We start from the raw sequence: 14,341 nt of genomic DNA, 5'->3' as shown, positions 1-14,341 counted from the left end.
ATACATGAGCAGAATAGAATCCAGGAACAAATAGTAAAGCAGAAACATCAATATATTGCAATACATAATACAATGCATAACATGGTAACATATTGAACAATATTGTCCCTTTCTCCTCAATTTGGAATATTCAAAAGAGAGAAAAAAAATATATTGTTAAAACCCCATCTAACCTGCCAAAATAAACAAAAAAAAAACCAGCAACAACAACAAAAAAGGCCGGGCAGCCTAATCCGAGAGTTTGCGACAACAGATCACTATAAACTATTTATCTGGTCTTTGCCAATAAAAAAAAAACACCAGAAATCCAGAACAGTCTGGAAGGGAAAGTCAAAGTACAGATGAACTCTCAAAAAAATAGTTCATAAAAGGAGACCAAGTCTCTTCATGGTTAACAGAGGTGTCAAAATTGCAACTTCTAGTTTTTTCTAAACTTAGACATGACATAACTTGAGAGAACCATTGCATCAAAGGAGGTGGATTAAGATCTTCCTATTTAAGTAGAAGTTTACCTATCTCGGCTGCACCATTTCATCAGATGCAAGGATCGACAACGAGATAGACAACAGACTCTCCAAGGCAAATAGAGCCTTTGGAAGACTACACAAAAGACTCTGGAAAAACAACCAACTGAAAAACCTCACAAAGATTAGCGTATACAGAGCCGTTGTCATACCCACACTCCTGTTCGGCTCCGAATCATGGGTCCTCTAACGGCATCACCTACGGCTCCTAGAACGCTTCCACCAGCGTTGTCTCCGCTCCATCCTCAAAATTCATTGGAGCGACTTCATCCCTAACGTCGAAGTACTCGAGATGGCAGAGGCCGACAGCATCGAGTCCACGCTGCTGAAGATCCAGCTGCGCTGGGTGGGTCACGTCTCCAGAATGGAGGACCATCGCCTTCCCAAGATCGTGTTATATGGCGAGCTCTCCACTGGCCACCGTGACAGAGGTGCACCAAAGAAGAGGTACAAGGACTGCCTAAAGAAATCTCTTGGTGCCTGCCACATTGACCACCGCCAGTGGGCTGATCTCGCCTCCAACCGTGCATCTTGGCGCCTCACAGTTCGGCGGGCAGCAACCTCCTTTGAAGAAGACCGCAGAGCCCAACTCACTGACAAAAGACAAAGGAGGAAAAACCCAACACCCAACCCCAACCAACCAATTTTCCCCTGCAACCGCTGCAACCGTGTCTGCCTGTCCCGCATCGGACTTGTCAGCCACAATCGAGCCTGCAGCTGACGTGGACTTTTACCCCCTCCATAAATCTTCGTCCGTGAAGTCAAGCCAAAGATTTAAATAGAATGACTCTTCTGGCCATCAGTGTCATAAAAAGGCAACAACCCGATGTACAGAAGTGAGAACTCGACCCACCTCTGGAACTATAATTCCAAAAATAGCAGTGTCAGAAATATCTGTCCAATATTTCTCCAATCAGAGCAAGACCAAAACATATGCATTTGTGTGGCCACTTGTGATTTACGTCACTCACACACGTCTAACATTTGAAAAGATACAGGGCAATTTATCTTTCGACATATGAACCTGATGGACCACTTTAAACTGAATCAACCGTGTCAGACACATAATGAAGAATGATCAATCATTCCAAAAATCTTGTCACAAAGTTCCTCTGGGAGAAGTGTCTGAAGTTCTCGTTCCCAATCTCCTCTAATTTTATCATTAGAGCTCGATTGCAATTTTAATAAATTATTGTAACTATTACCTATTCAACCCTTATGGAAAGGATTCAAATGAAAAATCAGGTTGATAAGATAGAGGAAAATTAGGTAATATCTTATTCAACAAACTTGGAAATATCTAAAAAAATGTGATCTAGGTATATTATATTTGTTAGACATTAGACATTCATCTATAAACAGATCTGAAATATGCTTTTCCGAAAAAAGGCTTGATCCATTATAGATGATGAGAAAAAATTGTTGTGATAAGTAGTACTAGATAAATGAAACTTTTTTGAAATCAAAATATTTGCAAAATTGAAACCAAATCTGTAATGCATTGGGTTAGTCTACTAATTATAGAAATTGTAAAAGTAGAGAAGCTCTCAATAAGGAAGCTAATGAATCTCACCACCACCCCCCCCGCACTCTTTTGTTCGGACGCCTGTCGACCTTTTTCCATGTATTGATGAAGGGCTTAAGCCCGAAACGTCAGTTATGCATTTTTACCTTTGCTACGTAAAGGACACTGTTGGCTAGCAACCGCAGTATCTACAGATTTGTGTATTTTCTTAAATGCCTTTCCTATTCAAGTGCTTGTTTAGATGCTTTTAAAAGTTTTTGGAGCATAAGGTGTATTGCATTGCTTGCCTTTGTTGGGCGAGGCATTGATTGTGGATGTTAAGATGTCATGTTGCAGCTTTATAAAACTTTGCTATGCCACACTTGGAATACTGGTCACCCCTTTACAGGAAGGATGTGGAAGCTTTAGAAAGGGTACAGAAAGCATTTTTTTTTAGAGGGTATGAGCTATGGGGAAGCAAAAACTGCCTGGTGGAGGAACTCATCAGATTCACCAGATAGGAAGAAAAAGAATGGTCGATGTTTTGGGTCAGAACCCCTCATGAATACTTGAACTGTTTGGACCCAAAACATTAATCATTTCTTTTCCTCCCAGTGATGATGTTCTGCTTATTTCCTTCAGATTGTGTTTTTGCTTCACATTCCAGCATCTACACTCTCATGTGTCATGAGCTATGCGAAGATGTTGGACAAACTTGAGTTGTTTTACATGGAGTGTCAGAGGCTGAGGAGAAACTGCATTGGAATTTATAACATTATGAGAGACGTATATAGGGTAGACAATCAGCATCTTTTTCCCGGAGTAAACATTTCCCACCATCACCTAAAATGGATGGCCTCTAGAGGGATGTGAAAAGTTTAAATGAGATGCGCGGAGCAAAATTCTTCTTAACTCAGAGGATGTTAAGTGCAGGGGTAATTGGTGGAAACACACAAGGCTTTTTCATAGATGTATGAAAATAGAGAGAATGGAAGGAAATGGATCATGAGCAGGCTGAAGGGCCTTTTGGTATGCTGCACTGTTTTGTGTTCTACATTCTATTTGCTTCTCCACTTCCTTGTGCAGAACATTCTAGATTCCAATCACTCTGTGTGGGAAAATCTCCCCCATAGCTCCCCTCTTAACCTCCTATCTCTTACATTAAGCATGTGCCTCGTGTGTCATGGGAAAAGATCCCATTTTCTTTTTTCCCCTCTCTATTCGTACGAGATATAATTTGTATCCCAATATCCAGGGACTGCTCTGCACCTCTGCTCCAGGAAAACAAACTCAAAGTATCCATGCAATAAACAAAAATGCTGGAGAAACTCAGCAGGTCTTTAGGAACCAAAGGGATGCAGGTGTAACCAACATGTCGGACCTGAGCGCTTTGTCAAGGTATAAGCAAAAAAGCAGGCAGGTGCGTGAATTAAAAGGTGGGGGCAGGAGAGGAGAGAAGGAAGGGTCAGAGAGAGACGTGCAAGTCAATAGGCAAGAGGTCATAGGTGGATGCGAGGGCAGGGAAAAAAACTGAGGATAGGGGGAGGAGATAGCTGTCTGAATGGAGGGGGTCAGGTAGCTGGAGGAAGGGAGGGAAAAGGATAGAGACAAGGGGAAGGGCCTAATGTAAACTGGAGAAGTTAACGCCATCTGGTTAGAGAGACAATTCTTCCAATTGGCAGGTAACCTCAGTTTAGCAGAGCATGAAGCCATGAACAGACATGTTTGGGAGGGAATGAAATGTGGAATTAAAATGGTTGGCTACTGGGAGATGCCATTATTGCAGCGGACAGACCAAAAGTGCTCATCAAAGAGATCTCCCAGTCTGCATCCAGACTGTCGAGGAGTCCACACGGGAGCTCTGGATGCTGCAGATGACAATTTGAGATGACACTATTTCACATGAAATATTGCTTCACTTGGAAGAACTGTTTGGGACCTTGAATGGCGGTGAGGGAGGAGGTGTGGGTGCAAGTCAGGGGTAGGTACTAAGTGGGTGATTGGTAGGAAGGGATGAGTGGATGAGGCAGTGTTGGAGAGTGGCCCCTGTGGAAAGCAGAGAGGGGTGGGGTACCAGGTGGTTGGATCCCATTGGTTTAATGATCTACTGGAAAAACAGGGACTACTCAGAGATGGCCACGAGCAGATTCTGTCTGACCACTCCTGATTTTCTTTGAGGAGCTAAACAAATGTATTGATGAGAGCAGCAAAGTTGGTGTACCTTGCATGAACTTCAGTAAGACCCTTTCATCATGTTGCACAAGAAAAACTAATCCAAAAAATTTGGTTGCCATAAGATGAAGAGCAAGTTGACAAATTGGATCCAAGATTGAGACAGGGTGACAGGAGAGAACAGATTTTGCGATTGCGTGCTTGTAACTAATGGTTCCTGAAAGGGAGCAGTGCTGGAATCCTGGTTCTTTGTATTATATATGAATAACTTGTATGTGGGAAGTGAGATCAGTTTGACGAAGATTGGCAGAGATGTTGATGATGTGGAAGCAGAGGTATCAATGTACTTTATGCAGTAAATGTGAGGGGCTAATTTGGCAGCACAGATGCCCAGAGTTTATACCATAAGTCTCAGAAAGTAGTATCAAAGAATAGAGAGACCTTCATTTCAAGTACATGTCCAGAGATTCTTGATTATCTTTAGGAAGGCATATGGAATACAGTCGTAGGGAGGTTTTTGCTTCAACATTATATAAAGCTTCGGTTAAACCTCAGTTGGAGTATTTTGTGCAGAATCAGGAATTTATTGTTGGGAATAAGTCATGAAATGTGTTGATGAGTAGCAGGATCACAGTGAAAACATTCATATAAACTACCTTATAAAAATAGTGCATAGAAAGTCAGAGTTATGGCAGTGTTTTTGGTTCATTGATCATTCAGGAATCTGATGGTAGCGAGAAGGAAGCCGTCCTTGTGCCGCTGAGGGCTCGTCTTTAGGCTCCTCTGCTTATTTTCCAATGGTAGCAGAGTGAAGAGGGCATGACCTGGGTGTGGGGGGTGGGGGTCCTTGAGGATAGAGGCTGCTTTCTTCAGACACCACTTCTTGTCGATGTCCTCAGTGGAGTGAAGACTGGTGTCCATGATGTCACAGGCCAAGTTAACAACCCCCTGGAGTTTTTTCTTGTCCTGAGAGTTGGTGCCTCCGTACCAGACAGTGATGCAACCAGCCAGAATGCTCTCCACGGTCCACCTGTTGAAATTTATAGGAGTCTTTGCCTCACGAAGTATAGCTGGCGGCGAGCCTTCTTCACGATTACATCGACATGATAGCTCCAGGGCAGATCTTCAGAGATGTTGGCACCCAGGAATTTAAAGTTTTTGATCCTTCCACCACTGAGCCTTCGTTGAGGACTGGGTCGTGTTCTCCTGGCTTACTCCTGAAGTCCACAATCATCTCCTTGGTTTTGCTAACGTTGAGTGACACCACTCAACGAGCTGATCTATCTCCCTCCTGTACATTTCCACATTGCCATTTGTGTTTCTACCGACAACTGTGGTGACATTGGCACATTTGTAGATTGCATTGGGATTATGCCACGCCACACAGTCATGGGGAAGCGCACATCCTTGAGATGTGCCTGCATTGATAGTCAGTGAGGAGAAGATGTTGTTTCTAATTCGTTGTTTAAGTGAGCCGGCGTGGACTTGAAGGCCCGAGATGGCCTGTTTCCATGCCATAAACTGTTATATGATATTGACAGTGGTCTTTCAAGGTATTGGAAGGATGTGATTACTAGTGAGGTTGCTGAGAAAATACACCAGGATTTTGCATGTGCTTGAGCAGTTCAGTTATGAGGGGAGACTGGAGAAGCTGGGTCTGTTTTCAGTGGAGTGGAGGAGGTTATGAGGGGACATGATTAAAATGCATTACATTATGAGGGATGCAGATAAGGGTGAACTGCAGGAAATTGTTCCCCATTAGAGGACATGGGAGTAGTGTAAAGTGGAAGAGATTTAGAGGGGATGTAAGAAGGACCTTTTCGTCCAGAGGGATGAATACCTGGAAAGCACTGTCCAAGAGGGTGTTTGAAGCTGGGTCACTGGTCATCTTTAAGAATAATCAGATGAGCGGTTGAATCACTTTGGCCTGGAACACAATGGGCCAAGTGCAGGGAGATGGATTAATATAGAGAGACCAACGTGGATGATGAGTGGAATGACCTGTTTCCATACTGTACAGCCCCTTACATCTCCTGACCCACCCGATTTTAATATACACTGGCTTCATGACAACCCAAGGTACTGCATTTAATACGTGCTAACTTTGTTGACCTGCTCTCTGACTTCCATGGTACCTTGCACTGTTGGATACCCTGTACCTCCTTCACACCTTCACTTTCCATCTTTCTGCAACTTTAGAATCTGTCACTAAAATCTTTTTAATTTCTTCCTTATATTCCAATATCTTCAATTCTTCTTCCTACCTTTGAAACAATGCCAAACTATTTCTGATTTTTTTTCTTTTAAAGAAAGCATGGTAGAACTATTTGTTCAGAAATAAATATGTCCCGACATTGCTGATATAGGAACCCTGAGTTGTTGTTTGTCAGAATGCCCCCATCATTTTACTCCCTGCGCTATATGGTTGCGTTCCATTTCACTTGTCCTGTCCTGTGAGCTGAATAATGGTTTTCAGTTAATATCAAATCAATGATATGCAACCCCAAAAAATGAAAAACAAGATTACATGTTGAATTTTCGATGCCTTTTTCTAGATTACGGTCAGTCAGGATGATTTGATACTCCTGTTGAAAATCCTGTATGAAAACCTTGGTGAAGACACAAGTGACCAGGATGCTTCAAAGGAAAACCTGAACAAAATACCAGAGAGGAAAATTGTCTCTCTGGCCAATCTGAGTGAAGGTACTTCGTCATTGTAAAGATTTTTTTTCTCCCTGAATGAATCAATTATATTTAATTTGCATGTTTTAGCTGTATCTATCTTGATTAATTTGAAGCAGGTTAAAAGACTGCTTTCTAATTTTTAACCAATCCATTATGACCTCTATTGTTGAAGGGCATTGGAGCAGATGTTCAGATTCGCTGATGTTGGTGATTGCCATCGAAAGCACACACACTAGATTCTGTGTTCAACTTGTTCCATCTAATGTGACTGTGCAGGCCAATAGGGCTGGGAGGAAGCGAGTGCGTGTATTGCGTGCTTGCCTTCTTATTATTTTAAAAATTTCATTTGCAGAGTGTCCGCAAGTGAACGCAGGTGATGTGTGCCATGCAGATGTTAAACCTGAGCCATTTGAGACGTTGAAATTTGACTTCAAGTTTGAAGCCCTTTCAATTGAGCTATACACTGAAGTTCTCAAGCAGGTGCGATTTTTATTTTGAGATTTTAAAATATTTTTTGTTTTCATTCCCAAATTGTCCTATTTCGGCAGGGCAAGTGTTGGTGTTTTGATATGAGGTAAATGGAGTTTGGAAGGGCGTGATGTTTTACAGTGATAGCATTGTCATTCTTTGCAGTCAGCTAGCTCATCTACAGTCAGAAAGATGGTACTCATGTTGATTTGATTGTTTCAGTGGCATTATCCCGTGATCCCTTGACCATTAAACATTCTCCGTTGACAGATCTTCTCTCCTGTTTGTCATCTTTCTGCCATCAGCTAAACGATTACACATCGGAAGAACTTATAGATTCTTGAACCCTTTGCAAAGTGTTGGAGAACTGTCAGCTGTATTATGCATTGCCTACATTTTTCAATTATATTTGTTTCTAAATCCCTCTATAGACAGATCTCTGTGTTACTGAGTATATGTTTTCATGACCATTACTCACTTCACCATCAGTATTTTAAACAGCTACTATTGTGGCTTTTCCTTTCAATCTTGTGTTACAATTAAAACCTCTACTCTTCTCTCTCTTGCTCTCTCCCTATCCCTGCAATTCACTTTGCTCTTCACTGCTATCCTTGTCCGTCCCCCACTGAGCTCCTGCTTCCCCCAGTTGCCCACTCCTCTCATTCTGCCATCTTTCCCCCTACCCTTGCTGGGTCTCTGCACCTCACACCAGCCCTCTATTTCCCAACCCCTTCTCCCTCTTTTAGTGTCATGTTCTCCTGCAATTATCTCGGTGTAACAAATTAAGGAGTCTAATAGAATACAATCTGTCATTTGTCTATAATTTATACCTATGTGTGGACTAAGAAGTGCTCTGCCATTTATATGCAGTGTTTTTGAAATGTGTATATTTTTACGCAATGCTGTCTTAATTTTGAATCATTTTGTGAATATTTGCTTTGCATGTTGAAGGCCACTGGATTGGTGCAACACTTGGAACGGTCACCACTGGGCGAGTTCAGGCTGCATCTTACCACTGCCTCAGGAAAAATGATTTCAGATGGGTCACTGATGTTTGATATAAACCTCACTACCTGTACACTTGATGATTTAAGACAGGGGATTGAGAAGGTGACACAGAGGTCAGAATGAATTGTCTTTTTCCATGCTTTAATCATGAACCACTTTTATCATGTACTAACTACTTACATCAATCTTTTGGTGTACTATTTGAAATCTACTAACCTCAGAAACTGAGATTAATTAACGCCATTCCTAATCCCTTTAGTTCTGTAAGTGGTGGTTTATGTGGTTATGTGATGCAATAACATTTGTCCCTCCCTGAGACTCTGATCCACATTTCTTTGCTCCAGAAATGGTTAAACATTAAGTAATCAAAACTTTTATTTTTAGTATAGAAATGCACAAATCTTTAAGCTTACAAGGCTGTTTTAAGGTTGAAGCAGAGGATCACGAGTCAAAATTGTGGCTAGTACATCCTTGTGATCTTAAATGGCACACCGTGCTTGTCTGTACAAAAGTGAAACTCTAAGGTTCAGGGATGGCACATTCTCTGAATCCCTAAGGGAGGCTAAAGCTGAGATCTATTTTTATCATCTATTGCATCCGGACACTTTTATAAAAATCAAACAAATTTCCCCCTTCAGATCAGAGACCACTTCCTAAAGCTTCCCCGTCCAGTCTTCTTGGGAATCCTTCTGACTTCTTCCATCATTTCTCTCATGGTAGAAGATCACACAGGAAGGATCTGTCACAGGGATTTGAGAGCTTCATTTGTCAGGAGAGGCTGGTTAGACTGTGTCTTCACTCCTTGGAGTGCAGGAGACTGAGGGGTGCTTATAAACCCATATAGAATAATGAAGGGCATGAATAATGTCGATGCTTAGTGTTTTTTTTACAAGGGGAGATGATTCTAGAAACCAAAGGACACAGGATTAAGGAGAAAATGAAGAGATTTAAGAGGGACTTGAGGGGCAATTTTTTTCTGTTTCTGAAACAAACTGTCTGAGGAAACTATCGATGTCTATACCATTTGCAAGGTTCAAAAGTAATTTGGATGGGGAGGGTTCAGAAATGGAAATGGAACTAGCCCAGAAGGCCAATTTGGTCCTTGTTGATGCATTGGGTCAAAAGGTTGGTTCTTTGCTGTGGACTTGAACTCTCTGCCCTGCTGGAGACTTTTGGAAGCTACGCAGTGGTCCTGTCCAAGTTGCATTGGGCTGTGATCTCATTAATTTCATGGTTTCACATTCCCTCCTGCACTCATGAATACCTTTGGTTTTAATGATATATTGGTCGCATCCAATAATGTTTTGTGGTAATGTAGAATGGGTACAAATTACCAAACTACTTCTCTGCAGAATGATTGAAAAAAAGCACGGTTCTGAGGAAAGTGTTATGATCAAATTGAAATACAGTCAGCTGGAGGATGAGACTTCAGTAGTCACTGTCCTGGAGCATTTGTACATCTGTACCAGTGTGGAGTTCCTGATGGATGTAGCCGATTTCTTCATCAAAGCTATTCCTGAAAAGACAACTGACAAATCCATACAGTTGTATCCAAAGCAGACTGGCAAGGCTTTGCCCCACAATGGTTAGTATGACTTTCTGCATATCCCAACCCAACCAGAACAAATTTCAAAACATGACTTTTTAAACTTGCACATATTACATACTGGATATTTTGTCTTCTGAGGTGAAAATTGGCTGGAAGGGCCTGTTGCTATTCTGTTTATCTAAATATAATTTTTTTTTAAACTCTTTAAGATGGAGGAGGGGGGGTGGGGGGATGAAACCTTGCAGCCACAGGAAGAACATACAAACTCCACACAGACAGTGCCCAAGTGAACCCAACTCTCCTGGCTGTGTCACCGTGATTTCCCCCCCCCCCCCCCCGCACCCCCCAAAGTTTTTCCACAAGCAAGTGGGTGAGGATAGGAAGTTTGGAGCAGTTCAGAAATCTTGGGATGGAGTGGGAAGATGTTTTCACCCACTTTGGATTGAACTGGGCATACTCTTTATGGATGTTGTATAACAAATTAAACCAAGACTATTCTTCTGCATGAACATCCTGAGATTCGAATAGAAGAATACTTCACTTCGAGTTCCTGATCTCTTTAGGAATAGTGTAAACTAGAGCAAATGCTTAATTCTCTTTTCAGTGTTATGTAACACACCTTTATATGCGAGAACACTATCTTTCCTTGTTTGCTCATTCAATATAATACCTGGAAGTAAATAACCCTTGCGTTGAAAATTGCAGTCAACAGAGTGAAGTATAATGAGCCTTTTCACATTGTTCTTGTACATCTTTTTGGGGCTTTGCGTTGAATACCATGCACCTTAACTTGTAATGCGTTGTTCCAGCTATGGACATGCCAAAGAGAAGGATCAACATGAAGGTAATGATGATGAACCCAGAAGTTGTATTTGTGGCCAACCTATCAAAAGCTGATGCCCCTGCACTCGTCGTTTCTTTCCTGTGTGACTTCTTACTAATCCGTGAAAAACAGTCGCAAAGAATGATGGCATTGGTCAGTGAACTAAAGGTTCTGGCGTGTCCATTCCTTCAGGAGAAGAGAGGGGCAAATATAACGACGGTACGAACAAGATCTTTTTGACAAGGGTTACTGTGCTTGTGTGCACTTCTGGTCACCACACGACAGGAAGGGTGTTTGCTCTGGCGAAAGTGGTGAAGAGATGCCAATGAATTGGAGGATTATGGGGAGATTGGATAGACACGTTTTCCAATTTCGAGGAAGGACATACTAGCTACAGAGGGTGTGCAGCGCAGATTTACAAGGTTAGTTCCAGGGATGGCGGAGTTGACATATGCTGAAAGGCTAGAAAAACTGGACTTGTATCCGATGGAGTTTAGAAGGATGAGGGGGGACATGATTGAGGTATACAAAATTGTCAGGGGGATAGACAGGGTGAAGTCGGATTACTTGTTCCCAATGATGGGGGAGACGAGGACGAGAGGGCGTAGTTTAAGAATACAGGGTAGGCCCTTTAGGACGGAGATGAGAAAACATTTTTTTACCCAGAGAAGTGTGAATCTGTGGAATGCTCTGCCACAGAGGGCGGTAGAGGCAGATTCGCTGATTATGTTCAAAAGAGAGTTAGATAAGACTCTAGTGGGCAAAGGAGTTAAGGGTTATGGGGATAAGGCTGGAAAGGGGTACTGATGGTAGTGATCAGCCATGATCTGTAAAATGGCGGTGCTGGCTCGACGGGCCGAAGGGCCTACTCCAGCTCCTATTGTCTATTGTCTTATGGAGGTATTTAAAATTGAGAGGTGAAGATGGGTGAATGCACAAAAGGCTTCTAAGGTAGAACTTCAAAGTGGTGGGTCTTATGTGAGAGCAGAGAGTTGTTAAGAGAGAATTGAGAAGGTTTCTTTCATGGGGTATCTGAAGCTCACTGCCAGTGGGCATGATGCAGTTAGATTCCATCGTAAATCCGAGGAACGTTTAGACGGACGCGTAATGGGGCCCCCCCCACCCCTACAGAGGATTGGTAAATGCCAGACAAAGGGGGGGAGAGAGGCACGAAATACCAGGGATCAGGTGGAGGAAGGGGGAGTCACACAGGGGGTTGGTGGGTGTTTAGAAGGCAAGGGCAGTCCCTGTCCATAATGTCTCATCCCTCCCACCTTGTCCTCAGTACAGTGGCTTCTGTTTTTCTATGCAGATTTGAGTAATGAAATTGTCAAAAGAAGGAAAGAATTTAATCCAGCTCAATCTGTTCTGTGGAACAAAGGTTACAAATTTACATCTCGCTATCCGGCTGTTCTGAAAGTTTTCTGTGGTCACCATCAATTTCAATTCTTTCCAATGAATTTGAAGTGTTGAAATTTGCTAATTCACTACCCAACATTAAGCAAAAATGGTGAATTTATGTCTACATTTCAAAAAGAACGAGATCAAGAAAAGTTCATCAGGCGGTGGGGGGCTACTGAGTGAAGAACAGCAAGCAGATGTGGGTCTTACTTGATAGACTTGTGTTGGATTATGATATTATGTTGGGGGGGGGCGGATTTCTTTTTGTCTCCGCTTCTTTCCTCTGAGGCTTCGTGGCGCTGGTGGTGAAGGCCACTTCTCGTTAAACAAGGGAGTTAGAGCTGACCTAATCGGCACTTTTGGGGTTTTTTTGTTCTTTTATTATTATTTGGGGTTTCTTTCTGGAATATGTGTTGGGCTGTTGAGTGGAGGCCTCTTGGGGTGGAAAAGGGAGCTCTCTATTTTTTTAAAGATTTATTACTATGTCAAAACAAAGTCTACATTGAAAATTGTGACAAGGAGGAGTCACGTGATGGAGTAGTGGCTGGACGGTGAACTCCAGCCCTCTCCAGAAAAGTCGGAAAAAACAAAGGAAAACACAAAGGCACAGAAATAAAAGTTAAAGAAAAGTGTGTATAAAGGTGGAAAGAAGATGGCGACAAAAAAAGAAAAATCAAATCAACGGTAAGAAGAGAGGAAAAGAAGACAACGGAGGAAGAAGGAGAGGCCTTACCTGTTCGAAGAGGCCCGCTGTGGAGAGAGAAACCCGCTTCCTCAGGTCGGTAGAAATTGGACTACAAAAATGGCTCGCTGAGCCGAGTAAAAGTGCGCAACCGCGCATGAAAAAAAACACACCGACGGGAGGGGGGACCAGCTGGGGAGTCGATCCCCACAGCCGGCAACGACAGCTGCAGAACACCTGCAGCAAGAAGAGAACACAGAAGACAATGGAAACAAGAAAGAAGAGAAGAAAAGGGCAACAAAGAAACAACAGATGGCCAACCCAGAGGAAGAAGAAGAGGAAGAGTACAGTGAAATAGAAGAAGAAAAGAAAGGCAAGATAAAGGATATACTTTCTCTTATTTTTTTTTAAATTTTTTATTTTTCACACCATAAATCACGTTAGCCATGATATACACTTTTTCTTTTTCACACATATACAGTGACTTTTTCTCCCCCCCCCTCCCTCCTCCCAAGCCACCCCCCCACCCCCCCCTCTCATCCATTTTAGGTATACAATCTAGGTTGCATTAAGCCAGTCAGACAATGTTGTCATTCAACAAAAATACACCAGAAATTCTACTGAGTCCATTCTTTTCTTCTCTTCTCCTTCCATCAACTTAGGTAATGTTTGTTCCCGGTAGGTTTTCGCTATTGTATTTAATGTAAGGCTCCCATACTTGTTTGAATATTTCAATATTATTTCTTAAACTATATGTTATTTTTTCTAATGGAATACATTTATTCATTTCTATATACCATTGTTGTATTTTCAAACTATCTTCCAATTTCCAGGTTGACATAATAAATTTTTTTGCTACGGCTAGGACTATCTTAACAAATCTTTTTTGTGCATCCTCCAAGTCAATTCCAAATTCTTTATTTTTTATGTTACTTAGGAGAAAGATCTCTGGATTCTTTGGTATATTGTTTTCTGTTATTTTATTTAATATCTGATTGAGATCATCCCAAAATTTTTCTACTCTCTCACATGTCCAGATTGCATGAATTGTTGTTCCCCTTTCTTTTTTACATCGAAAACATCTATCAGATACTGTTGGGTCCCATTTATTTAACTTTTGCGGTGTAATGTATAGTCTGTGTAACCAATTATATTGTATCATACGTAGCCTCGTATTTATTGTATTTCTCATCGTTCCAGAACATAATTTCTCCCATGTTTCCTTTTTTATCTTTATATTTAAATCTTGTTCCCATTTTTGTTTAGTTTTACCATTTGTTTCCTTATTCTCCTTTTCTTGCAGTTTAATATACATATTTGTTATAAATCTTTTGATTAACATTGTATCTGTAATCACATATTCAAGGTTACTTTCCTCTGGTAAACTCAAATTGCTTCCTAATTTATCTTTCAAGTAGGATCTCAGTTGGTAATATGCCAGCGCTGTATCTCCAGTTATATTGTACTTATCTCTCATTTGTTCAAAGTATAAGAATCTACTTCCTGAAAAACAATTTTCTATTCT

General features: G+C 41.6%; 1 protein-coding gene across 6 annotated transcripts in view; it reads left to right on the top strand.

The window, feature by feature from the left end:
* Positions 1-14,341, top strand: part of vps13c (vacuolar protein sorting 13 homolog C) — a 425,868-nt gene that overhangs the window by 246,810 nt on the left and 164,717 nt on the right. For all 6 annotated transcript variants that reach the window (XR_011346402.1, XM_069902927.1, XM_069902926.1 and 3 more), the window contains 5 exons: positions 6,756-6,903; positions 7,238-7,365; positions 8,305-8,474; positions 9,714-9,946; positions 10,720-10,952. Coding sequence is in view for 5 of the 6 variants with exons in the window: in XM_069902927.1 (XP_069759028.1) it covers positions 6,756-6,903; positions 7,238-7,365; positions 8,305-8,474; positions 9,714-9,946; positions 10,720-10,952 (912 nt within the window). In the remaining variant the exon portion in view is untranslated. The remainder of the gene's footprint in view (positions 1-6,755; positions 6,904-7,237; positions 7,366-8,304; positions 8,475-9,713; positions 9,947-10,719; positions 10,953-14,341) is intronic.

The sequence above is a fragment of the Narcine bancroftii genome, chromosome 11 (assembly GCF_036971445.1).
Source record: "Narcine bancroftii isolate sNarBan1 chromosome 11, sNarBan1.hap1, whole genome shotgun sequence".
NCBI classification, from domain to species: Eukaryota; Metazoa; Chordata; class Chondrichthyes; order Torpediniformes; family Narcinidae; genus Narcine; species Narcine bancroftii.
The sequence above is the reverse complement of the archived record's forward strand: the minus strand, read 5'-3'. Positions and strand labels throughout refer to the sequence as shown.